The sequence below is a fragment of the Ammospiza caudacuta genome, chromosome 7 (assembly GCF_027887145.1).
Source record: "Ammospiza caudacuta isolate bAmmCau1 chromosome 7, bAmmCau1.pri, whole genome shotgun sequence".
Lineage (NCBI taxonomy): Eukaryota > Metazoa > Chordata > Aves > Passeriformes > Passerellidae > Ammospiza > Ammospiza caudacuta.
In genome coordinates this window covers 42886355-42912502 of record NC_080599.1, presented here as the reverse complement: position 1 = coordinate 42912502, position 26148 = coordinate 42886355, and the positions used below count along the sequence as shown (strand labels likewise).

At 40.1% G+C, this 26148-nt stretch overlaps 2 protein-coding genes across 2 annotated transcripts in view; one reads left to right on the top strand and one right to left on the bottom strand.

The window, feature by feature from the left end:
* TUT4 (terminal uridylyl transferase 4) overlaps positions 1–21144 on the top strand; it is a 45215-nt gene extending 24071 nt beyond the window's left edge. Inside the window, exons 13-30 of the mRNA XM_058808248.1 lie at positions 1151–1893; positions 2303–2453; positions 3014–3100; positions 4476–4579; positions 4952–5009; positions 5104–5207; positions 5578–5667; positions 7567–7680; positions 8805–8882; positions 9288–9465; positions 9814–9861; positions 9949–10031; positions 11404–11519; positions 13123–13283; positions 14256–14353; positions 16748–17273; positions 19417–19590; positions 20616–21144. Coding sequence (XP_058664231.1) covers positions 1151–1893; positions 2303–2453; positions 3014–3100; positions 4476–4579; positions 4952–5009; positions 5104–5207; positions 5578–5667; positions 7567–7680; positions 8805–8882; positions 9288–9465; positions 9814–9861; positions 9949–10031; positions 11404–11519; positions 13123–13283; positions 14256–14353; positions 16748–17273; positions 19417–19590; positions 20616–20707 — 3005 coding nt within the window. The 3' untranslated portion in view covers positions 20708–21144. The remainder of the gene's footprint in view (positions 1–1150; positions 1894–2302; positions 2454–3013; positions 3101–4475; positions 4580–4951; positions 5010–5103; positions 5208–5577; positions 5668–7566; positions 7681–8804; positions 8883–9287; positions 9466–9813; positions 9862–9948; positions 10032–11403; positions 11520–13122; positions 13284–14255; positions 14354–16747; positions 17274–19416; positions 19591–20615) is intronic.
* A 1035-nt stretch (positions 21145–22179) lies between these two features.
* PRPF38A (pre-mRNA processing factor 38A) lies at positions 22180–25791 on the bottom strand. Its single transcript, XM_058808789.1, has 10 exons — positions 25607–25791; positions 25361–25520; positions 24729–24850; positions 24501–24586; positions 24243–24353; positions 23621–23733; positions 23123–23149; positions 22948–23045; positions 22556–22604; positions 22180–22469 (listed from the first exon to the last, which is right to left on the bottom strand). The coding sequence occupies exons 1-10, from the start codon at positions 25734–25736 to the stop codon at positions 22427–22429; spliced, it is 939 nt and encodes a 312-aa protein (XP_058664772.1). The 5' UTR covers positions 25737–25791; the 3' UTR covers positions 22180–22426.
* Positions 25792–26148: the final 357 nt, after the last annotated feature.

Sequence of the window (26148 nt, the reverse complement as noted above, 5' to 3'; positions counted from 1 at the left end):
ATTCTGAATTGACCTTAAGAATAGAGAAATTGGGTATTTGAGGAAGGCTAAGAAACCATGTAAGGTGATATTTTTATAAAAGCATGAATAATGACTTTTGAACACTTTCTAGAGATGTTGCTGAAGTGGCTTATCTGTAACACTTGAGGCGATGGAGAGGACAAAGAGAATCATACAGACAGAGAATGAGGTACAGAGGTACATTGAAGGATGAGTCAATAAGGTACAAGAAGAGTGAGAAGGAAAGTAGAACAGATAAGCACTGAATTCTCGAGGCACAGGTTGAGTGGTGGATGTTGAGATCACTCCTGTGACTTTTAATTTCCTCTCCCAATTCTTTTCTTCAATTACTTTTAGCTAGAGTGTAGAAAAAGTAAGGAAGTGTTTATTCAACATGTGGGATGTAAGGTGTTAGGACAAATCATTGAGGAAGAAATGAGAAATAATTTCAAAAAAACCAGATTGTATTCTGGTTCTGACATCTGCTGTTATTGGGCTAATTGTGTTGTTTGCTTTATGTTTTTTTACTTCTCATTTTTGCCTTTTTTCTTTTTTCCGATGTTGAGTTTGTAGCTGATGTTATGAAGTAACAGAATCTCAGTTTGGTACGATCTTCCAGGCAAACTTATAGCAACTATGCAGGAGCTCTTTTTGCTTGGAAAGCATGTTTGATCTAGAAATCGTTAGGAAGGCCTAAGAATGGATCCTGGTGAGATTGGTTCATACAATCATTACATTCTCAATGTTACTCTTAGACAAATGAATTTCTTAAGGGAAATGAAAATTCTTCTTCAGTGGAGGAAAAAGGTTCTGGCTGGCATCTATTTATTTTGCCTTTGTTTATTATAATTTCTAGTTTAGAAATTGGCCGTAATGTAATGTTGCAATATACCCATGGTTTTCTTTTTGAGTAACACTGTTTAGAATTGTTTATGATAGTCAGTCATTCATGGCTGCACTTGGATATGTTTTGTATGGAAGAATTTTGAAAAAACTTGTGGGTCTTTCATTCTCTAAGTATATCCACATACAATTCTGGATTTTAGTATAAGAACCTCCTTAACTGCCCTGTAAAAACTTAGGGATTTCAGCTGCTTTGTGAAATGTGGAAGTTAAAGATTACTAATTAAATTGTTCTTTTTCTTCCCAGATCCTTTTGCACTAAAGAGGAATGTTGCACGAAGTCTAAATAGCCAGATGGTATTTGAGTACATCCTGGAGCGATTTAGGACAGCATATAAATATTTTGCATGCCCACAAAGTAAAGATGGGATTAAATCCAAGCCAGATACCAAGAAAAAAGAAAAAGGGAAAATGAATAATAAGAAATCCACAAGATCTGAAGAGCCTGTAGCAAACTGTTGCCTTCCACAAGGGGAAAGTGTTGTAGATAAAGAAGTTACAGAAAGTGGATGTGACATACCAGAGAATGAAGTTGAATGTAATACAGTGGTAGAAGCTGTAGCCAAAAGATGTACTTCCCAGAACATGGACCCTTTGCTACTTTCAACATTGGACTCTAGCTATGATGAAGACAAAGAAGAAGCTTTACCCCTTATTTCCAATGAATGCTGTGAATTAAAGGAAAAATCACCTAAAGAGAGAGATGATTTAGAAATTTCAGTGTGTCTAACTGAGGATGAGCTCAGCCACCACTGTAACTGCAGTGCACATCAGCCTGATGACACAAATTCCAGTAATGAGTTTTCTGATGCTGAAAGCAGGCAGAGTTTGGTACTGGAGTCGTCTCCGCAGACAAAGTGCACTGGCACCCCAGCTACCTCGGCCAGCTGCAAAGCAGTGCTGGAAACCCAGGATCTCAAAGAGGAAGGCAGACTCTCAACAGAAGAAATGCATTATGTGTTTGATAAGTTTATTTTTACTTCAGGAAAAGTAAGCAGTGCTGGTCATGGATCACTGGGACGTTAGTTTGGGTATGGGTGGGAGCTCTGGCCTTTGTTGAGTACCTGCTATTCAGGAAACATCACACTGTGTGGCATTTGTGTTAAATGGTCTGTTTCCCTCATCTTGAGCTTTTTGATGTCCACACAAAAAAATCTGGATTTCTTTCTAGTTATTTGTGGGTTATTTCTGCCTTTCCTCTCCTACTTTCTTGTAGAATTCCCAGGTGCTTCTAGACACTGTGAGAACTAAATGCAGCTTGTTGAGAGGTGTTCTGCTCTTTGTAGAGGCTCTGTTATTGTTCATATGTCAAATGTTCTTGGTTGCTTGGAAATGTTAGGTCTGCTGAACTGTCTTCAGTGCACAAATAGAATTTTTCTTTTTTTTTCTCCCCAAAAAGCCACCAACTATAGTATGCAGCATCTGCAAACGGGATGGACATTCCAAAAATGATTGCCCAGAGGATTTCAAGAAAATTGATCTAAAACCACTACCACCAATGACAGACAGATTTCGGGAAATACTTGATATAGTGTGTAAAAGATGTTTTGGTAAGTTCAGGAAGTGTTTGTGCTCCACTTTATACTATGATCTGTAACCTGGAAGAATTAAAAACTCTAGGGTCAAATTACTTATTTACAATTATTCACAATTCAGTAGGAAGAATCTCTTCCAGGTGCCCTAGGCTACAAATGGATCAGCATTTTAATTTTCAGATAATCCATGGCTGTGATAACTTATAACAGATTTGAGAAACTGATGTAATATGGGATTTTTCACCAGGTTTGTAAAAAGCTGCTGGTGTTCCCAGGAATCAGGCTTTGGGCAAAACTAATTTTTGTGCTTATTGAATTCTGTGGCATCTTTTGAGGGTGCTGTTGTGGGTTAACCTTGGCTGGATGCTTGGTGCCCACCTGGACACTTTGTGGTTGAAAAACTGGATGTTTTGAAATAAAATCTGGAAGACTCTAATGATTTAAAAAGAAAACCACAGATTTAAGCAAAGCAAACACAACAAAAAAAAACCCCATCCAATCTTTTAATTAACTGAAAACAGTTCTTGAGGTGCTGAATGTCACGTCTGACTGTGTTTTAATTTGTTTTTACTTAGATGAGTTATCCCCTCCTTTATCTGAGCAACAGAACAGAGAACAAATCCTGGCAAGTTTGGAGAGATTTATTCGAAAAGAGTATAATGGTATGTAACCCTAGCTAGTGATTCTTGAGAGTGCTTTCTTCACTCATGTTGTCCAGAGCATAAAGATGTGGTTTATCTCATTTTATTTTCCTTGCTTGAAGCAGGGGCATCTCTTTTCCTTCCATTTGTAAAGCTGTCTTGCAGACTTCAACACTGAACATCCCTTCTTGCTATTCCATGGAAATGTCCCTAGAGTGGAGGAAGAGCTGCCAGAGCAATAATGCAATAATGCAAGCACAGGACTGCTCCAGTCAGGCCAAGAAGAAAGTTTGGTTGGGTTTAGTGTTAGCTTTGGTTGTGGGCCAAGGACTTTTGTTGCCTAGTCACCACTGCTTGAGTATCTTAGAAATCCTAATGAGTTTTTCTTCACATCCCTTACATAAAACAAGCAAAAATGTCTTACTACAGGGATGGAAGTCAAGGCACAGACATGCCAAGTGATTTTTTTATAGGAGGTGTAAAACAGTGCTAGAGCCAGGTACCAAACCCAGGTCTCCTGAATGCCAGTCCATGGAAGGCTGTTCTGCTGTAGCTGACCTGTGATCAAGGAATTGGGAATTCTGTCCATTGGCTGTGCCTCCACTTCCTGGCAGCAGCTGAGGATTGAGACCTGTTACAAAGCCTTGAAAGACTTAAGGTTTCCAGTTCTATTAAAGTTTAGGAAAAAAAGCTGTGAATAAGTGTTAGATCTATTTTCTTTACGTTCAACTGAAATTAATGCTTTCTTTGCAGTTAGGAAAGAATTTGTTTTAACATAGTTTTGCCATCCAAGAATGAAAATACTTAGTAATATCATGTTTCAAACAAAAATGTAAACAAAGCAATTGGGAAAGAATGTTCCATAAAGTATTGTAATCTTACTGCTTGTGTCTTCTTCAAGAATATGCTATAATTACAAAAACTCATTGACCAAATTTACCTAGTCATAGGAGAAATATGCAACCTAGATAAACTCTGAATGGAATTTCAGAAATATTATTTTGGCTACCCTAGGAGTAGCTCTGTCTTATCTGTGGGATAAAGCTGTACTGGTGACTGGGTTTGCACATTATTTTGATTTATTAAAAGCGGGAAAATGCAGTTACATACCACAAAACATTGCACCACATTTAGAGATGCCATTTAATGATTATAGTAACTATACTTCAGTCATAAAAAATACGTAAAATATCCTGTCTTGCTTTCTGTAATAACTTCTGAAGTGTTGTGCTTCCTCCTTTATCAAACCTGAAGTCTTTGAAGTGACAGTGTAAGTTCTCTCTTTAAGCTCATTTTTATGGGCACCTGCACGTTGCAGTTAAACAATATTTTATACTAAGCACTTACCATTCAACTGTAAAAGAATTAACTTTTTCTTGTCTATTCTTTTGATCAGACAAAGCTAGGCTTTGCTTATTTGGCTCCTCAAAAAATGGATTTGGGTTTCGGGACAGTGATCTAGATATCTGCATGACATTGGAAGGTCATGAAAATGCAGAGGTAAGAGTTTTGAAAGTTATAAAATCTGCTATTTTACATTCAAAGATTCTGTAAGGTTTTTTAATTCAGTTAAGATTTCTGCACATAGGAAAGGTAGGATTTGCTAGTTGCACTCTGCACAGCTGAAGCAAGATGCAGCATATTTTACTTTTAATGCCTTATAGACACACAGTGTAATAATATAGATGTCCACAAAGAGCATATGAGTTTGTGTAAATCCATGTGCTGGCTTAATGCTTGCTCCTTTTTTGACATTTCAAAAATGATTGGTACATAGACTTTTCATCTATGAAATATATGTGATAGTAAATGTGTTTGTTGGAATAGGGTCCATGTTTTAACATCTGAAGCTGTGATCTTTGTTTTTCCTAGAAATTAAACTGTAAAGAAATAATAGAAGGTTTGGCAAAAGTTCTTAAGAAGCATCCAGGTAGGTGCTTTAAATTATGATTTGTTTTGCAGTTAGCTTTTCTATAAATGTTGTTAATGGAAATGTTTTATGTACTAAAGTGTTGCTTCCCCAGGTTTGAGGAACATCTTGCCTATAACAACAGCCAAAGTGCCTATAGTAAAGTTTGAGCACAGGCGGAGTGGCTTGGAAGGAGATATCAGTTTGTACAATACACTGGTGAGCATCTGCTTGTGTCCTTTTGTGTTCAAAGAAAGCTTTTCATTCTTTCTATTTCTTTCCAAATAACCATTTGAGGGAATAATTTTGAAGCCAGAATGGAAATGCTTTTGAGTGTTTGTGTTTTTCTTCTACATTATTTAAATTCAGTGGCCCACACCCTCAGCCTGACCCAGGTAGCTGTGTATGGCCTGATGGCAGAGCAGGGTGTACAGCACAGGAAGTCTTGTTCACATCCACCATGATGGCCTGTGTGCCATCATGAATAATACAGCTCATTCCAGCTTTCACCTGACACTGTGAAATTGCACAATTTCTTAAATAATTGGCTCACCCTGACACCAGTTTAATTTTTTTCCCCTTTCTCCAGGCACAGCATAACACAAGGATGCTGGCTACCTACGCAGCTATTGATCCTAGGGTGCAATATCTGGGCTACACAATGAAAGTTTTTGCAAAGGTAATATAAAAAGAAGATATTATTTGTACAATACAGTGTTTTCTGCTGCAGCCACTGAGTTTGCCTTTTGCCAATACCAACTGGAATGGAGACAGTAGAATGCTGTTGATATGAAGTGCACTTTCCTAAGCTTACTGTGCTCCATCAGACTGTGTGTGTCAAAATCAAATCCTGGTACCTTCTGCTATCTGTTGGAAGATTTCTGTGTAAGAGAAAGCTGATGAGAGGAAAACTTCCCTTTTTTTCTTCCATGTCAAACCAGCTTCAATTATAACAAACAAAAATCCTGCCCAAACCACAAGCAAAACTGGAAAAATTGGTAACTGTAAGATGTAGGGGTATGTGAATGTGCATGAGTTTCCCAAGATTTCATATCTGAGGCCAGCCCAGACATTACTGCTGCTTTCTTCTGGCACACTTGCCTTGTTTGAATTAGTATAAAAGTCAGGAATAGGTAGGTATGGGGTGGTGAATGAATGCCTGAGTCTCAATGTGCCTAGGACATATACTTACTTGACTTTAGGAGTTTGGAAATTTCAGATCTCCTGCACCTTTTGTTATGATATTCTGTCAAAATTTTATATTATACAGCCTTTCGTAATTGAAACGTGGCATTGCTTTTTATTCAAGTTGCAGTATTAAATACAGCATATCCAAAGAAAGCTTAGTGGAACTGGGGCAAATAAAAAATGGCTTATAGAGATGGTGAATCATGCTACCAGATGTTCATGTAATAAAATACATCAAGATGAATAAAATAACTTGGTGCCAGAATGGAATGGACACGTTCATTATACTGTCACTGAGACTAGCAATGATTTTTTTCTTGATGTGGTCACAGTAGTGCACAATATTGCCATGTCTCTTCGGTGTCCAAATTAAAAATGCCTTGTATTGATAATAATGAATCTTACATTTTTTGGTAGCATTGCATTCTATTGTGCATGTTCTAAACATACTACTGCAAACAAGAAATATGCAAGTTTGGGATATACACTCCTGAATGTAAATGTATGGAAGTATCTTTGTAGCTATACAAATACTCTGTTTTTAAGCAAAATGCCTCCTCCTCTGTTTGCATTGGCAGAAAACCCAGGAACAGCTGTCACTGCTGCTGCTAATGTGAAAGTAATTTACGAATCCCTGGTTTTTCCAGCCCTAGGAGGTTAAAAATGCCTTGTTTGATATGACACAGGCTCGAAACACAGGATAGCTTAGAAGCAGGTGCTGTGGAAAGGTTATACTGTAATGAGATGCTGAAGCATAGTAAGGTAATTCACTGATCAAAGTCACAGAAAGGCTTGGGTTGGAAGGGACCTTGAGCTCATCTGGCTCCAACTCCCTGACTTGGTCAGGGGTGTTTGTTTTGTGCTGTGTTGTGCAGGCTGCACCATGCTTTAATTAGATATGTGTGTGTTTGCTAGCAAAATGCCACATGTGGCCTAGACTGCCAGTGCAACCTGGAAATATTTGCTGCTAATGAACTATTTTTTTAAAAGGGGACAGGGAACCAAAATAATAAGGAATCATAACTCATGCTGCAAGAGCTGTTTCTAAGGAAAATTAAATTTCATGGTATTGAAACCTGGGATTTATGTTTTGGGAGTCTGGATTTTTGGAGTTTTTTTTTTTCAGTTTGGCACATTATAAATTTTTTTAAAGTATTTTGGCTATGAAAAGCTTTTATGTTTTTATGTTAGACAAATTATACTATGGATTTGCCAGATGGCAGTTGACTCTTGGGTGTATTTATTTTTCAGGCTTCATAAAACAATTTTTAATTATGAGGTGAATGCATTTGCTGTTACTTATGGGGTTTCTGTTTGCTCTCTGACACAGTTGTTAGTCTTGAACAGTGAAATGTATATTCAGCATTTTGTTTAAAATGTATTTTTTCAGCGCTGCGATATTGGTGATGCATCCCGTGGTAGTCTGTCTTCGTATGCCTATATTCTTATGGTTTTGTACTTTCTGCAGCAGAGAAATCCACCAGTTATTCCAGTTCTTCAGGAGGTAGGTTCAGAAAATGGGGTTATGAAAATAGATGCACTTTTTCTTCAAGCCAAATATGAGAAGTCTGGGATTTTAGGATCAAAGGGGATGAATGAAATATGGGGCCCTTCTAATCAGCAGGCTCTTAACTCCCTCTTGGTTTTAGTAGGTAAAACTGACCAAGAAAATTAGATCAGACCTGGGAGTCTGTTGTGCCTAAGTTCTGCTATTACATTTACTTTGGGATTTTGGTCTTATGGTCATATTTATATGCTGAACAGGATAGAAAATAATTGGCAGGTGGTATGGAGAGAAGGGAATTGTAATTATGAGACTGCACCAGATGCTCTTGAAATGTGAGTCCAGTTCTTCAACCAGTTATTGTCAGAAGCATTATTTATTGCTCAACACTTTATCTGTAAGAGAATAAGTTTATTTTATTATTTGATGAGGAGAAAATAAGATAATGGATGCTTTGGTGCAACTTTAAAGAAATATTTCATATGTACCAGGAGACTTTACTAGGAAAACAATGTTCTGCACCCCAGTGGTATGGGTGGAGAGAATATAATTATTCAGCTATCTGCCTCTTCCTGGATACACTCTGGAACTCCCAAGTACCTCTGAAAATTATCCCTTTCTTCCTCTTTTGGTTTCTTTGTGCAAGAGGGAAATTGGTTTAAGCATTGCTGTTGAGACTTATGGACTTTCCTGCTGATCTTTAGTATCTGATACTTTAGTAGTGGTTGGGGGTTTTTATTTTACTGCTACCCCGAGAGTGCATTTAAATAACAGTGGAATTTCCTCTTGGCTGTGCTAAAGTCAAAATGTAATAGAAGTCACATAAAGTCTCCTTAGAGAATCTGTGGGCTAGAGAGATGTTGGAATCTTGACAAGGTAATTCAGTCATGTTTTCTTAGTTGCAAGGAACAAGTAAAAATGAAACATCCAAATATTTTGAGAGGTACAACAACAATGCAAAAAGTCTTTCAAACTTTTTACCGATGGGAAATTCTGTCTGTATAAGAAGTAATTGTTAAAATGAAAGTATTTATATTTTTATATGATTTTTTTACCAAAAGAACTGCAAGTACTTTACAGCAACTTTGAATCGGAGCAGTAACTGTCATTCTCTGTTCTGGCAGATATTTGATGGCAAACAGATCCCACAAAGAATGGTGGATGGATGGAATGCTTTTTTCTTTGATGACATGGAAGAATTGGTAATATTCTAAATCCAGAAGAGTAACTAAAATTTAAACCTTGCTTTTCAGGAAAAGTAGTAATTTTTTTGATTAATTAAATTTCCATATCCATAATATTGCAACTTCCCAAGTGAGTCCTGTTTTGCTAAAAGGAATTTCTACTTTTGCTTGGTTTTTTTAAAATAATTTCTAAATAACATAAATCAGGAAAAATACTTGTTACTTTTAAAAATAGTCCAGGTTTAGTCTTAACTGTAATGATTTAACCTTACTTTAACCAAAAGAAACCATTTGTAGTAAACGAACTTGTAATTAGAGAGATGTTTGAGGAGAAGCAGTGCTGCAGTAAATTTCTGAACAGCTGTAGCTATTCTGTAGCTGAATAAATTCTGTAGCTGAATAAATTTCTTCCCCTGCATGCAGAAGAAGCGTCTCCCTTCCCTGGGGAAGAACACTGAGTCTCTTGGGGAGCTGTGGCTGGGGCTGCTGAGGTTCTACACAGAGGAGTTTGACTTCAAGGAATACGTGATCAGCATCCGGCAGAAGAAGCTGTTGACCACCTTTGAGAAGCAGTGGACCTCCAAGTGTATTGCCATTGAAGGTACTCCTGCTGAATTGAATCTCCATTCATCAGGAGTAGGGAACTCTATTGCTTGAGAGGCTGTTCTCTCTGCACAGCATCTTTGTGAGGAAACCACAGTCACTGTTTCAAAAAGAAGCATTGCTTGCAAGTCCTGCAGCTTACAAAATTGATAACTTCTACTACATGTCAGTGAATTGTTCTTCTTACTCTATTATGGTTGACTAACATAACTAATTTAAAACTCAGCATTGCTGTGCTATAATCTGCTCTGCGAATGCATGTAAAATGGAATTCTCTGCATTAAAATAAAAAGTTCTGTTGCAGCAAGTTTTTTCCAACTCTGATTTTTTTTTCTCCTTTGTGCAGATCCTTTTGACTTGAATCATAATCTGGGTGCTGGAGTCTCTAGGAAAAGTAAGCTGTTAATGTCTGCTAATGATGAATGTTCACTGAGTTGTGTCTTTTCTGTTGTTTTCTAATAATTTTGTCCTTTTCCAACAGTGACCAATTTCATAATGAAGGCATTTATCAATGGGAGAAAGTTATTTGGTACCCCATTCTACCCAGCTGTTGGAAGAGAAGCTGTAAGTTCTCAATTTTTAGTATGTTTTTCCATTTTCTTTGTCCACTGAATTGATGCAAGTCTCTTGTATGTGTTTATCCATTTGGTATGCACAATGTGTGTAATTGTCTGCATGAAATTTATAGCTTAGCATTTAGCTCCTGGAATATAAAATTCAAAGGAATAGTTGGATGGGTGATGGATATTACTGGCTGGTTTGGGGAAAGTAAGCTTAATTTATGTTTTGTTTTTTATAAAACCTCCCACTGTATGATGTTAAAGTATTGCAGAGAACTGCAAATTTGGCTGTAAAACCCAGAAACAGCTCTAGGAACCTTACTAGCTCTTCTTGTAGCTAAAGAAAACAGATCCAAGAGATGTTCCATTCTCTTTAGTTTTCCACTTGGTGGAGACAGTAAGGATTGCTGCTTAAACAAGGAGAAGGATGATGATTGATTTTTTTAACAAATTGACCTTTAAAATTTGCGTAGTGAGTCAGGGTTAGGAATGTGTTCGTGGAATATCATTTTGAAGAAAGTACTGCTCTGTGCTAGAGGGTCCAGTCATTGATGTGTAGAGACAGCTAATTTTTTATATGAGCAAATAAAATACTGTAATTAGTATTTTAAAGATCAACTTAGAAAGGCATTTTCTAAAACAGTTTAGAGAACTGTTCTCCCAGTGGCTTTTAATAGAACTTGACTTTCTAAAGGTTCTTCAAAATCTTTTGAAAGCTTTTAATTCCCTTCATCCTTCCCTATCTTCTCTTTTCCATTTGCTTCCTTTATCTGTGGGTTTTTTCTGAGTTTGTACCTCTGTTTCAGTACTTTCACAATATTTGTTGCTCAGAGGCTGTAAACTGGGCCTTTGTGCTGACACACATCAGAACTGCAGCTGTCCAGAGCAAATTCCAGGGGAGGGGAGTGATACAGGTCAGTGTGCAGATGCTCCATCTGTTTCCCACCTGAGCTGAGTTCTGTCCAAAGGGATGCAATCCTGTCATCTGGGAAGGGACATTGGCTGCTTTGGAAAGCACACAGGCAGTGACTCAGATACCAAAATAGATCATATGCTAAAAAATTGAGCTCTGAAAAGCCTTTGGGGAGGTGAAAGGTGAGCAGCAGGCTGGAGCCTGGGTAAGCTGTTCTGCAAATTCAGCCTCTGTCCCTAAGAACAAATAGCCCTTTTCAGCCCAAAGTGCTCCATATCTCTGAAAAAGCTGCCATTATCTAGGGGAAGAAAAGGACCAGGTATAATTCAGAAGGAGTAACATTCAGGGAGCAATAAGAAAAGAAAGCTGACAGTTTGACTTTCATTCTTCAGTCTTGCAAATGAATGGTTTATATTGTAAGTGAATGGTTTATATATTTTATCTGTCTGATGTGTTTTGATAGGAATACTTTTTTGACTCAAAAGTATTGACAGATGGGGAATTGGCACCCAATGACAGATGTTGTCGTGTCTGTGGAAAAATTGGTCACTACATGAAAGACTGTCCAAAGAGGAGGAGGTAAGTAATACACAAAGCTATTGTGAAATATTTGAGATTAAATCATGAGGGATTTGCATATTTGAAGATTTAATGGAAATGAAAAATTGCTAAATTGCAGAGAAAATCAAAGCTTCTTATCTGATTCTCAACTTCCCATCTTATTTTTTCTTCTTTTTAATACAGTTTCTGATCACCTCTTTAAATCTGAAGTGTTTATGGAAGCACACAGAGTAATATCAGCACTCTATGGTGTGTTAATATGTAGTTAAGCTTAACTTAAAACTTGGATCACTAAAATATATTTTTGTAGTGTAAACATTCAGATGGAGAACATATTACCTGGCTGCAAAATTTATCATGTGTTAAAATGGATTTCCTGTAGTGGTCATCTTCAGAGGACAGTGTTGAATTTGAATTGTTCCATAGATCTGATAATGCACATCTGCAAGGCAGGTGAAAGTTCTGTAGTAAACTCTAGGATTAGTTAAAATGTACATAGGTGAGGTGCATTTCTGTAACATCATGTTAGTGCCATGATGTTACACAATCACCCTATCACTTGGTGCACTTGTACATTGATTTCACTTAGGAATTTTGGGTACAGGACTCCTGCAAAAGGAGGTCTTGATACATGCAGGTCAGTGTAAAGAGAGTTTAGTAGGAATTGACAGAAAATGTGTGCTCATCACTATTTAGAGCTTTGGCTATTTAATGCCCCACTCAGCCTAGGTTGTCTTGACTCCTTCTAAAACCTGTTGAAGCCCTTAGAATGCAAATTATTCTGGGCTCTTTTATTTGCTCCTTATGTTCAGTTGTGGGCTCATAATTCTTCAAAGGATTCTTGGTCTTTTCCTGCTACAAAATCTTTATTTACAACCTTTTGTTCAGTCAGCAGAGTTCAAGATACATGAAAGTGCACTGGAACCCTGTGGGCACAGGTGGACTGTTTCTTTCAGATGCTTTCTGTACTACAAGCACATGGAATTCCATCACCTCTTTCCCTATATTTGCTTCAGTAAAAGTTGTGATCTGCTCTTCACACAAACTGCTGCTGCAGCACAGCTACACAGAATCTCTCTCAGACTGTATATACAGCTCACATAATAATAATATTATTTAACAATCCTGCAGATACCTTGTGGAAAAAGACCTTTACTTCTTGTCTTGGTTCCTGATCACCAGTTCTCCTGCTGTTTTAGAACTGAGTGTTTGAAAGAGCCTCAGTGCTTTCTTGCACATCCTGTCTGAGTTCAGACAGTGACAGAGAAATGTGCCCTGTCAGTGAGGGGGAGATTGGATGAAGGAGGTGCAGCTCACTTGTTTTGGGTGTATTCTGACTCTGCAGTGGGATTTCTGCATAGAACTGCAACCTTAACTGCAGGCTTAGTTCTGCCCTAACACAGTCAGACAGCTTTTGGACAAGCCTGGGGAGCTTCTAACTTCATTAAGTGTACACAGGCTGTTAACCAGCCCAGAATCTGAAAGTGTTCTTTGGAATTCCTGAGATATTTGTATTCTGGTACAGCTGTTGGTTATGTAACCATTCCCAGCACAACAGCTCTACAGAGATTATGTCTTTGTGTGTGGTTTTGTGATATTGCTAATAAAAATTATTGTTCAGGTTGAAGAAAAAGGAGAATGAGAAAGATGATGAAAAAGAGGTGAAAGAAGATGACAGAGAAACAAGAGAGAAAAGGTGTTTCATCTGTGGGGATGTGGGTCATGTTAGGAGAGATTGTCCTGAATTCAAACAAACCCGTCAGAGAAATAATAGTGTGCCAGGTAAGTTAGTTTATGTCTTAGGATACTTCGAAAGCTCTAAGATCCCTTTTCTTTAAGTTTCTGTACAGACTTGATAATTATCTTCAAAAACTAATCCTGCAAGTAATGTTTCAGTCACTGAAAATACAGTTTGTAGTCTGTGTTGCTTTTCTGCAAGGGGAGTAATATCTCCTGAAGTAGTCTTTGCATGGGTGGTAAAAATGTACTCAGCAGTAAAATACAGTGTACTTCAGAGTATTGCATTATTTGTCTTCCACTCACAATTGGAGCATTTCAAAGTAGTAATAGTAATAATAGTAACAATAGTAATAATAATAATAATAATTGAATGCATTTCCTCTTCCAAATGTTTCTCAAATGTTAGCTAATCCTCCATCATCTGTGAAAGGTAAGTAAATGTATTTTCAGCAAAAATCGGTGTTCCTTCAGTAGCATTTCAAAAAAAGCATACAGGTGAATTAGGCTAAAATCCAACTTTCATATTACTGATAGTAGTTAGAGAATATTAATTGCAAACTCTTTCAAATGAGGCCCTTGTGTGCCTGTGGTAGTTGAAAAAGTAGAGGAAGCATTCATAAGTGAACTTCAGAAGAACCATGCTTCTGTGTTCTGTAATTTTTTTAGTTTACTTTCTTTGCCCAGAAGTTTCTGCTGTCACTATTGCTATTTAAAGTGCACGGCTTACAGCAGTAATATGGAAACCTATATAAACCAGAGCTCCAGCCTGGTGGCAATGTGAGCCTCGTTGCTGCTAGACTTTGTTTTACTCAAAAATAGACTTTGTGTTTAGCTCCTATACCTATTAAAGTTTTCTGCTGCCAGTAGAGGGGAAAGTTTCCACTTAAAGGAGAGGAGAGGTGAAAGTGATTTACCTCCTGTGTGTCACATGAGAGTTCAGGTATTGCTGACTCCCAGCTGTGCTCATTATTCTGTCACCCTGTGGGTTTATTAACACTTGTGTTCCTCGACCAGGCACGCAGCTGGTGCGGAGCATGGTGAATTCCCAGCTGGTGGCTGTGGGCCAGCAGCAGGTGGAGCGACCCCTGCGCACCCGGCAGTCATCAGAATGTGTAAGTGCTGGGGGAACTGCAGGGAGCAGAGCTGCAGCAAAGCTGCCATGCTGGGAACAGGTTTGCAGGGTTTTTCTCAACTTGGTGATGACAACGTTGCACTGTGCCAGTTAATGAAACTTTGATTTATGATGCACTGTGTCTTGGGGAGCATTTATGGTTTTTCAGTATGGAAATCTTATAGTCAAGTTTGAGATGAGATAACCTTGTGATTTTGAAAGGGCAGATTAAGCTAGGATGCCTTTCAAATTCTCATTATTCTGGCAGTGTTCTGGAGTTACTAAGGGAGATAAAGCATACCTCATTGTTAACATGCTGGAGACTTAGGTTAGTGACAACCATGACTTTTTGTGGTTTGAGAGATCTGTCTTAAGGGACTGTCATGTACATTGAGTCATACTCAATTAAAAGTCTGCCAGAGCACACTAGAAGCACAAGCAGAACAATAGGGAAATTTTGGACAGTTTTGTGCTAGAATTTTTTCAAGTCTCCATAGAGCTACATAAAATATGTTTAATCTTCTGAGTGGAGATGGGGAGCAGAGGGTATTTGTGCAAATACAACTGCTGGCATTTAATATTTTTGGAGCAGACAGTACAGCAGAAATTAATTTATTTTAAGCTGTTGGTCTGAGAAGTATGTGCCTGCTAATGAGGCTGGCAAGTAAGTAAATATAGTAATCAAGGCTGCTGATCACTAATGCTCTTTGTTCAGTTTGCTACTTTGCTAACTGATCAGCAAGCATTTAGTGGAATGCTGGCTCCAGTAATGGAGATTTTATGACTTACAGTGTGCTGCAAAAGAGGGACTGCAGCCTAATCCAAGTGAAGGGCTGAACATGGCACAAGAGTATATTTTTTAGGAGCCTTATATTTCTGCCTGAGGAATTGAAGCTGGATGTGTGGGTGCACTCAGAGGCAGACACACCATGTGCTCATTCTTGTGTCACCTGGATGTCATGGACTCTGTGTGTGGTGCATGGTTGTCATTTGGCCAGGATTTCTTGGTGAATATATTCTGTCCAGGAATTGATGGAGAAGAATGGGAAGGGGGAATATTAGTTGAGTAAGAGGGAGAGAGTAGGAAGCAAATCAAGAGGCTGGAGTGTATTATGCCTCCTGTCCTGCTGCTGGCACATTCAGTGCATGCTTCTGGTGGGTTAATATTTGCAGAAATGTTTGAATACATGTGCTTTATTTTTATAACATTTAAACTGTTAAACTGATGATCATCTTTCAAATCCCAGGTTTTACCTTCTCTTCCTGGTTTCACAGAAAGGTGTAGGAGGCACTCATACAGGCACAGTTGCAATAGCAGCAGGGAGCAATCCCAGCTTCTGGGCTCCAGCTTTTGCCCAGGCACAGACCCACAGCATGCTGCTCTGGCATGGGCAGTCCTGCAGACACCTCTGGTTATTGGAGACAAGTGACTGCCAGTTTAAATGGACAGTGAGCAGTCAGGGGTAGTGACAAGCTGCAGAGATCTTTAACTCCAGGTGTTCAACAGCAGCTGAGGCTCTTGGAGCTTGGCTGGCTGCTGCAGTCTGTGGAGAGAGGAGTCAGTCTCAGGGGGAAAATGAGATCTGAGATTTGGGTTCTCCTCTCTGCTTTAGGTACCTGTCTCATTTGAATGTCTCTGGGGACACTTGTTCCATCAGCATCTTGTCTCAGTGCTTGAAACCAGACTGGGGAATCCAGATACTGGCATTAAGTGTTGGCACATAAACTGAGTAACTCTTTTCCCAACCACTCAATTCCTTGAAGTGCTTCTTGTTCAGTTGCAATTCCAAACAGATAAAATAGCCTCATGCCTGTGTCTGTCGCTGGTGAAAGGGAAAGCTTTGGAAGAGCTCTGCAAAGGCTGTAATAATTGCTATTACTGTGCCTTTAGCCATGGCCTAACACCAAGATATGAAAGTTGAAACTGGGTTTTTGGAATTTGCATTTCTTGTTTAACAGATTTTTAAAAATGAAAGAAATATTAGGAGCTTTCTTTGGAATTACTTAAAAAACTGTGCAGTAATAAGAACCACTCTATTTAGAAGTAAGGCAATTAGTTAATGAGATACTGGGCTGTACATAAGTAGGGGAGGAAAGGTGCTGATTAAAGATCAAGAACAAGTGTGTGAGGAGCCTAATGAAGAGCTTGGGACTGATATTCACTCAGAATGTTGTTTCTAATGGTGGGATGTGCCACATTAACAGACCAAATTATCTGTTGGTGAAAGTCAGTGTCAGTTGAACTGCACTTACTGAAGCCAACAGGAACTTGGGTGCAGTGCTTGGGGTGTACTTTTCTGGTTTATAGTCTAATACAGTGGGTGCTTATTAAAGAAAACACCATTAAATAGCCAGTGAACTAATCAGAAATACATAACTTTTTTTTTTCCTCCAGTCTGATTCGCATCAGTCATCTTACTCTCCACAACCTCAGCAATTCCCACAGAATTCCTCTCAGCCAGCCTCCATTAACCAGACTCAGCCACAATCAATATCCCAGTCTAAGCACGTTCCTCAGCCACAGCAGGGTGCACAGCCAGCCCATCAGGTCCAGCTGCCTTTGTTTAACTTTCCCCAATCTCCCCCAGGTCAGTATTCCACCTTGCATAACCTGGGACTACTTCAGATGCACCATCACCACCAAATTCAGCTTCCCAACACTTCTTGGCCTATTCATGGGCCTGTTATTCACTCTGCACCGGGTAACCCTCCTCATTCTACAAATGTTCCATTTTCTATGAGATCTGGCAGCAGCAGCACCACAAATAACCAGAGCAGTGTAAGCTTGAATGATCCCAGTATCATCTTTGCACAGCCTGCTGCCAGGCCCATGGGAATCCCCAGCACTTCTCATGAGGGACACTGGCACAATCCTGTGACTCCAAACTCACTGGTGAACAATGGCACTGTGGGGAATTCAGGTAACTCTTCTCTGTTGTATCAAACCTCTCACACTCTGTGTACAAGTGTTAAATGTTACAGGAACAGATAACTCTTTCAGATTGTTTGATAAAAATACGATGCTTAAGAAACCAAATCATGACTTTCACCTGTCTTAACATTTTCATAGGAAAAAAAATGAGAATTGATCACCGTAACTTTTAGGCATTGATCCTGTCTGCCATTAATGGCTGTGCAACAATGAGAAATCCTGCATTCAACTGAGAAACCTCCTCATCATTGTTTGAATCACTCACATTTCTGTGAATGTGCTGACAAATAATAGATTCCTTAGACAATCATGGAAACATTAAAGTTGGAAAAGACCTCTAAGATCAGCACATTGTTAAATAATGTATTAGACAAATGCTGAGGTTGCAATCATGAACTTAGACACTGGCAGAATTTCAGTTGTGCAAGTTGAATATTGTCTCCTCACCTTTAGTACAATATAATATGATCTTACCTATTCTGTTTTTTCCTGTGGCTTGTCCTGCCTCACTTAACTTCCATAATCTTGATGTTGATTCCTGACATTGCATTTTCATGTGAAAAGTGGGCAACAGCCTCTTGCCTCATAGCAAAGCCAAGTACATGAGTATGTTTGAGGCTGAGAAAAAGCAGTATATAATGATTAAAGCCCATTCAGTTTTCTCTGCTACATGAACTGTGGCAACCCCTAAATTTTAACTGTTAACCTTTACATCATTAATCATGGTGGTGGTCTTCTGATCTATTCTGAGTGTGTAAGTCCTCCTGTTTAAAAAATAAATGCATAATATAATGTACTGGTGCAGTTGTTCATCCTAAGATGGAAATTCTGAATCTCCTGCCCATGCTTTCTCTGCACTAATAATGTGATTGTTACTGTCAGTAATAGTAGATTTTTAGCTGAATCTACTGTTTTGGATGAGGAATAATTCACCAATGGGCGTCAAACATAAGGGGCTGGAGATACATGATTTTCTGTTTAAAGCTTTGTGGGGAATATATTTTAAAGGATACAGGAACTTCTACCTGTGTGTTTTCTGTGTCTCCAGTGTGCTCTGTCCCTACCTCTCCATTTTGGATCTTCTCATCTGTCCCCTTCTCCAGCTTTGCCTTTCCTTTAAGCAGCTCCTTCCAATCCCCATGTCCTTACTAAGGTAGCTGCCTTCTTTCAGACAAGCTCCATAAATTCTAATTCCTTCTCTGTGTGCTATCAGTCACAGTATTTTTTTCCCATCCTTCATCTTCCATCAATTTCCAACCTCATGACACCCCTCTTCCTAGTTCCCAATCATAGTAATTTTCTTCTTTGAAATGGAATCAGTTTTCCTTTTTGGCTTAGATGCCATTAAGGTGAATGCACATTAGAGATGAGCTGTCTCCTGGCTGTTTGAAGCATGGTTTCATACCTCCTCAGGACAATTTGACAACAGTAAGTTTGAGGAAACTTTGTCCTGGCTCACATAACTTTGACTTGAAAGGAGCTACTTAAATTAGAAGTATCAAGACAGCTCTTTTTCATGCATACTCAAAAGCTGTGCCTCAAATTGTGGATCCTGCCTCCTTGGATGCTTGATTTCTCATCCTTAATGTTGCAGTGATATCAGAATTGTAAATGGAATAGCTTTACAATTTGTATATTTATTTCCAAAGTTTATATTTTTCTCTCTAAAAATAATTTTTTAAGTCAGTCCCATGATCTAGATAGCAAGTTTCTTAAGCATGTATAGTGGAATTCCAGTGTAAATCTGAGTTATTTCTTGCAGTAGGATAATAGTTTTCCTCTCACAGCTCTGTCAGTGATAGTGGATATTTGTGTGGGATCAGACAGTAGTTCTGAACATTGTTCAGATCTTGTATTTTTCACCATGAAGAAGTCATAAAAATAGTGAAATCATAGCTCTTGATTTTAATGTTGATTCATCCTCTCTCTTCCCAATAATTCTATTAGAGTGAATAATGAAGTAATTAAAGTGGTAATTTTTACTGATGTATATTAAATTAAAAAAAGTAGCACATCAGACTGATCACATTAAGTCCCCTGCAAACTGTTATTTAAGATGTAAATTGTATTTGTGACTTACTGTTTAATTATTTCAACTTGCAATGTGCTTTTCCCTTTCAATTGAAAAATAGATCAGGGTTTCCAAGGACAGTTTGGTAAAATGAACCCTCCTTCTGTCCCTTGGGACCATGGGACCCCTACCCATTTTCCTCTCCTCCGAGGAGCGTGGCCTTACAATATGCCTCAGAACTACATGCAGCAGGGAAATGCCAGCTACCCATCGAACAAACCTTTCTACCCTCAAGGTACTAGCACCACTATGTGACTCAACAGCTCATGCTCCATGTCTCTGTACTGTCTCAAAGGCTTTAAGAGCCAAGCAATCATGGAAATCCCTGAAAACATTAACGAATCCCAGGAGTCAAATCAGCACTTCAGCTTCCTCTGTGGATGAATGAAAATCTTTGTGGGAGGGAAGGGTTAAAATAGAATTCTGAAATCTGAGCCAATGTGCAGCCTGTTGCACTTCCAGCCTCTTTCTCTTTGCTGCTGCTGGCTCAGCTGGAGCTGCTTCTGCTTCAGTAGAGGTTAAGATGATTGGCCCATGAGCGTGTTCAGAATATGAAAAAATTTTTGTTGTAATTCATTTTATTTGGCTTTTGTACCTTGCTTTGTGGAGTGACTTACATAGATAAAAACTTGCAAGTGCCTCCATAGAATAATTGAGGTTGGAAGGGGTTTCTGGAGGTTCAGTCCAGCCCATCCACAGTCAGAGCAGCACTGACTGCAAAGTTAGGTCAGGCTCAGTTCACCAGGGAACTGGAAACGACTGACTTGATTTCAACTCTGATGTTTATGAAAGGTGAAGGTGTTCAGTATCTGGCAGGATGGGGAAAGGCTGTAGGAAAAAGACCTCCACTACCACAGAAACAGTGCTCAAATTTGACTTGGAGGATGTGCAGCTTGCATGCTGCTGGGGGTCACCTGGTGTAAAATGAGAGATATGGCCAACAAATCCTTTTTCAAAATCTAATCTATTGGCTCTAGCAGGGTTTCCAAGTGAAAACTGAATTTACTTAAAATCCTGAAATTATTTTTGTTAAATAACTGAAGTAATGCAACAAAATAATGTGTTTGTGATTGTTAGGGAATTTTGGAAATAGGATTAAAGTAATTCTACCTTGTCCCATTAAATGGGTTAGGTGTACAGATAGCATTTGTGTCAGTCTAGTAAATGGCTTTATTTCTAAGTTAGATTAGTACACTGAATATAGCCAAGCACTGTTAAATATGTGATTTGCTGAAGTAATTGTAATCCATTTTCTTTTAGCTGGTCCACTGATGCAGAGTAACCAGCGGTTCTCACTTCTGTCTCAAGGACACCCACACTTGAATCTGAATTACATTCAACAGAAAAAGTGAAATTGGATGGGATTGTGGGGGGGGTGGGGGGAGGGGAGGAATAAATTCAGGTTCTGATTTAAAATCTTAATGCAACATGTTTAGATACAAGATTATTTAAGACTGTTTTTAAACTGTATCATTTGTACATAGATATGAACTATAGTTTTTACTAGTATCACAAAACTGAGTGATACAAATTTCATCTATTTTATTACCCTATTTTTAAGGGGAATTGTGTTTTGTTTTATCTTGATAAACTGTAAAGAGAGAGAATTTTTAAAATTAAGTTCTTTATTTTCTATTAGCTGTATTCATACTTTGGTTGCTTCAGACTTTATATATATTGTTCTAAAAAAAAAATAAAATTAGAAGGGGATTTCATGTGTTTAAAAATTTGTCACTCTATTCTTTACAGAACTATGTAGTGCCAAAAAACTTTTTAAAAAGAAAAATAAAATGGCAAAAAAAGGACAAAAGATTTTTTCCTCTTTTCTATTTGTATGCATGCTTGCTTTAACAGGAATAATAGAAATGGCTTTAATGTGGAGATCTTGGAAAGATGAGCAGTTTCAACAAGTGATACAAGCACCAGACCTGCTTTTTTCCATGCTGGTGTTGTTGCATGTGCTGTTGACAGCCCCTGTGTGTGTTATCCTTGAAGGAGGAGCACACCTGTGTGCTGTTTATCAGCTTTGCAAAATCATATGCAAATACCGTGGAAAAATTAGGCTGTACTGGGAAGCAGTTTGAAAGAGGGCTTTCCATAAATTCCCTAGGTACATCAATTTGTGCTGTCAGCACTCCCAGGGCAATATGAGAATCCTGAAGCCTCAAATGCAGAGTTAGGGATAAACCTGCCTGTCCCTGCTCCTGAAGAAGGGCCAGGAATAAAGACAAGGTACACAAGGGCTTAACACAACTGATTTCAAATGTAGTAGAAAGAGAATTATATTTATTCTAAATTAAAAAAACTAACTTGACTCAGAGAAGGTAGAGCTGAACATCATCATGGTGTCAAATTCTGTTCCCAGTCACAGGGAGGCCACAAACTGTGCTCAAAGTAGTTGTATACTGTCTTTAACTATATTGAACTTACTCCAGAAGAATTAATTAGTGCTTTGTACTGCTTTAACCTTCTGAACTCTGATGGCATCACCAGAAGCAGCAGATTACACTGAAGGAAGATTTTTACAAAGGTTGGAGAGCACTGTCAAGTGAGCTTCTAGTGAACACACTGGGTTGTGACAGCCTTGCTTCCTCTCCTGTACTGGAGCTCTGAGAGGCCAGAACTGGAATCCCTGCAGTGTTTGTGACTGAATACAGACTTCCTTTGGCACCCGACTGCAGGGACAGTTTGACAAAACAAGGCCCTGATTAGAGAATGATGCCAGCTTCAACCAGGGGACATCTCAACAAATTACTATGAAGGAAACAGCCAGGAGCCTTTAAAGACAAACCTTTCGTTTTTTATTGCTCTTCTTTAAGTTTTTACAGGCTTCAAGAAAAACAATTAAAAAAAACAACTTTCAAATTCTATCACAAGGAAGAGTAACTAACTACATAAAAAGTATCCTTAGCTTACCTTTAATAAAAAAATTCAAGACAACAAAATGAGAAAGATGATAAAAGAAAGGGACTGCTAAAGCAGCCAGTAGAGAGTCAGCTGTCCTGTGGAGCAAACAGGACAGCATTAGACTGCAGCTCAAGGTCCTTGAACAGTGGGCTGCGTTTTGTTTGTTATTCATTTCCTCGCCGACTCTTTTTGTGACTTTTCTTAGATCTGAAACAGAAAAAGACAAAAAGCCAATACTGTAGAACCTATCTTTAATTCCCAAAGTGCACTTCAGAAATAAGCTAAGCCTTTACCTTTCAGGTGATTTGGAATGACTTCTGTGTCTGTGACTACGGTGATGCCCTGTGGGATAAAAAGGCAATAGTTATTTCCATTGCCACTGGAATTCTTTGTTGTTTTGCTAATGCCATCTCCTTTTAGGGACCAAGTGTGCTAGACATTGCCAGAACAACCCTAGCTTTAACCAGGCACTCACATTAACCTCCTGGCAAGTATCTGAAAACTTACTCAAGACAATTTTGCAGCCATTAAAGGATTCCCCCAGCTCTGCTTTCATGTGAGCAGCAGTTTTATCAGCCACATTTAACCTGTGCTACCATCTTGATACGGTAACACAGATTTTTCCTGCAGTGGATGTGCTGCTGATAAAGACTTGCCAGAGTCATTCTGGAAGTGGCAGAAGTACCTGGAGATTTAGATCTTGATCTGTGGCGCCTCTCCCGGGATCTGCTCCGGTGCCGTCTCGGGCTCTTGCTGCGATGCCGCTCCCGGCGCGGTGATGGGCTGAGGGAAAGGCAGATTCTGAGAGAGCTGTGCCACAAATGCACATTGCTCACCTAAATAATAGAATTAAAGAGTACCTTCTTCTCTTTGGGGAGCGGCTACGCCTGCAATTGGGGGAGAAAAGCAAAAAATCACTGAAAATCATCAGCAGAACAGCTGTTTCATTTCCCACATCTTCAGCAACAACACCAGGGCTTTTATTTCCCATGAGTGCTTAGGACTGGACCATGCAGTGAGCCAGAGTCTGGTGATGAATTTTTTCTGTTTTAATATCAGTAAGAGCAATTAATAGAGTAATTTTCTTTGCAGCCTCTGGCTTACATGAAAACAAAGCACCTGGTTCTCCTCAGTGTCTTCATTACACTGTCAAATTTAGGTGAAGTTGGCCAGCAAGCTCAATATTTAGAGAATGACTGGAGGAACAGGCAGAGGGGTTGACAGTAGCTGCGTACTGCAAATCCTCACTTCACAAAGTGCTAAAGGAACTGGGAGGTGTCAGAGTTCTGGCTGAACTGCCACCTCCACTGCTGTGCTTGAGCTGTGTAACAATACTGCAGAAGGAAGAGCCCCCTCACCTCCTGGGGGACCTGCTGCGGCTGCGCCGGTAGCGCACCACCGGAGATCTGCGCGGCTTGTCCAGGTCCCTGTAGCCCCTTCTGCGGTGGTCAGGAGATGGGATCCGTTCCAGCTGTAAACAAGGGGAGGAGGATCTGTAAGTCCTGTTTCACCAAGGTTTTATACTATCAATTAAGATTTCTGAACAATGAATATAAATTGCAAAAGCCAGGCACCCAAGGTTCCCCATCCCAAGTGATTCTTATGCAGGAGTGAGTGGTGCTGCCCAAAATTGCCAACTGGAAATCAAACAACCACTTCTCATAGTGTTGGTTTTGAGGAAGTACAGCAGGACTGACTGATGGCCACAGGACCTTCCATCATCACCTTTAGTTTTCTCCATTACATAGGCATATAAATCAATTGATCTAAATAAGCTCAACAAAGAGCAGACCCAGATTTGTTGAAGTCAAGCAACAGGAAAACATGGCAACCTGAGAGTTGCTTCAGGGTCCAAGTCCTCACAAGCTGCTTATATGAAAATACATTATGAGGGGAGGTAAGAGTTGCCAGCAGCCTCCCTTCAAATATTCAGCTTCAGCTATTCATTTCCAATACAGTTCCATCAAACAATTTACCAACCTTTTCATCTTCTTCTTCCTCCTCCTCACTAGATTCTACATCATCCATGTCTTCCTCCAGAGCACTAACACGAGGCTCAAGTTGCTCAGCTTCTTCCAGAACATACCGTTTCTAGAAGGAATTGCAACTTTATTCAACATAACCCACGTAAGAACAAACACCTAAGGAGGCAACAACAGCTTACACAAAAAGCCAGCAGCCAATCCAGCTACTGGACTTGGTGCAGTCAAGAATTCCATAACCATCTACATTTCCAACCTGCAGTCGAGGCAGGATGATGTCACAAACACGTTCCTCATGGAGTAGCTCATCAATAAATTCATCCACGTGCATCAGCTCAAATTCTGGGGGTAAAAAGTAGCATTTAAAAGACAAAATTAACACCAGAGGCTAAAGTAAAAGTGGAACACTTCAGACAACTTATATCAACAGGTTATGCCACAATTTTAAATATTTATATTGCTAAATAGACATAAGAGTGTTTACCCCCATTCCTGTTCTGACTTTTAATTTTCCGATAGTCGTTGTACAGCGGTTCCAGGTACTTGTAGCAGTCGATGGCAGTGCCTGTCAGTCTCATGTACAGTGCTCCAAGCATTCGGACATACCTGGGAAGGAAACCTTTCCATGGATCTCTGCTTCCTTAGCAGTTTAGACAAAAGAAGATTTTTTTCCCACAAGTTTCTGAGGAAAACCAGTAGATGGCCAGAATACACAACCATTTATATTTGCTCCATTGCTTCCTCTACACTACCAAAACCATAATACACTTTACATACATTACGTGTGTAAGGGGATATTACCACCAACAAAAATAAAAAAAAAATACTGAAGAAAAAGCAGATTAACATGAATGCCTTAATGCAGCTCATTCCAAACACTTCAGGCAGAGGTTTGTAATCACGAGAGCACACGCCACAAAGATGAGCCCTTCCAACAGACCAGGTGACAAGGAGAGCAGTCTTAAAAGCAAGAAGAAAAGCTTGGTTTTGGGCAAGCCCAGTTTATCAGGGCACACTGAGAGCTAAACCCTGTACTGAGGTTTCCCTGGCTGCTTTGAGCACTTCCCTTCGGTACAACAACCTCAACAAGGGGAAAAAAAACACACTACAACTTACTTGAAGTCTTCGTTTTTTATGAACTCCACGATGATGTCCTTCTCGGGCTGGATCTGCAGCATCTTCAGCGTCAGGCACAAGAAGGGCGTGGGTTTAATGTTCCCTCCGTAGACTCCCCCCACGTATTTCAGCTCCATGGCCTTGTCCACCACCAGCTCGGCTGTGACAGGGACGGACGGGCCGGGCCGTCAGCGCGGGCTCCCCCCGGTGCCTGCCCGGCCCGGCCCGGCCTCCCGCCCGCCATACCCGTGAGGCCGAAGCATTCCTCCTTCCAGTACTTGGACTCGTAGATGCGCGTGCGGATGATCTTCTCCACCAGGTACTGCGGGTTGGTGCCGTGGATGCTGTGCGCGTCCTTCACCGTGCGGTTGGCCATGGCGGCCGCCGCTCAGCCCCCTCGGCCCCGCTCCCGTGCGGGCCGCGCCGCTTTCCGCTTCCGCTTCCGCCTGCGGGGCGGAGCCGCCGCCGCCACCGCCCGCCCCGCGCGCGCGCGCTGCCGGGGGCGGGGCTCCACTCGCGCTTTGGCGCGAAGTTCTATCGCGGCGCTGAGGGGACACGGTGAGCTGCGGCCGGGAGCGGGCTCGGGGCACAAAGCGCTCCCGGTGCGGGTGGTGACCGCGCACGGGGACAGGCTGCCCGGGGAGCCCGGGCACTCGCCCTCGCTGGAGATATCCCAGAACGGTCCGGACGCGATGCTGTGCGGTGTCCTCTGGGACGACCCTGCTGGAGCGGGGAGATGGGAGCGGGCAGAGCTCTGTGGTCTGTTCCAGCCTCGCTCGCTGTGTGAG

What these genes read in the sequence shown, in the direction of transcription:
- PRPF38A (XM_058808789.1), bottom strand. Translation starts at nt 25,736, where the DNA reads ATGGCCAACCGCACGGTGAAGGACGCGCACAGCATCCACGGCACCAAC. An exon ending in GGAATGCTTCGGCCTCACGG is followed by an intron (nt 25,521 to 25,606) that starts GTATGGCGGGCG and finishes TCCCTGTCACAG; the next exon opens with CCGAGCTGGTGGTGGACAAG. An exon ending in CGCTCCCCAAAGAGAAGAAG is followed by an intron (nt 23,046 to 23,122) that starts GTACTCTTTAAT and finishes CCTTTCCCTCAG; the next exon opens with CCCATCACCGCGCCGGGAGC.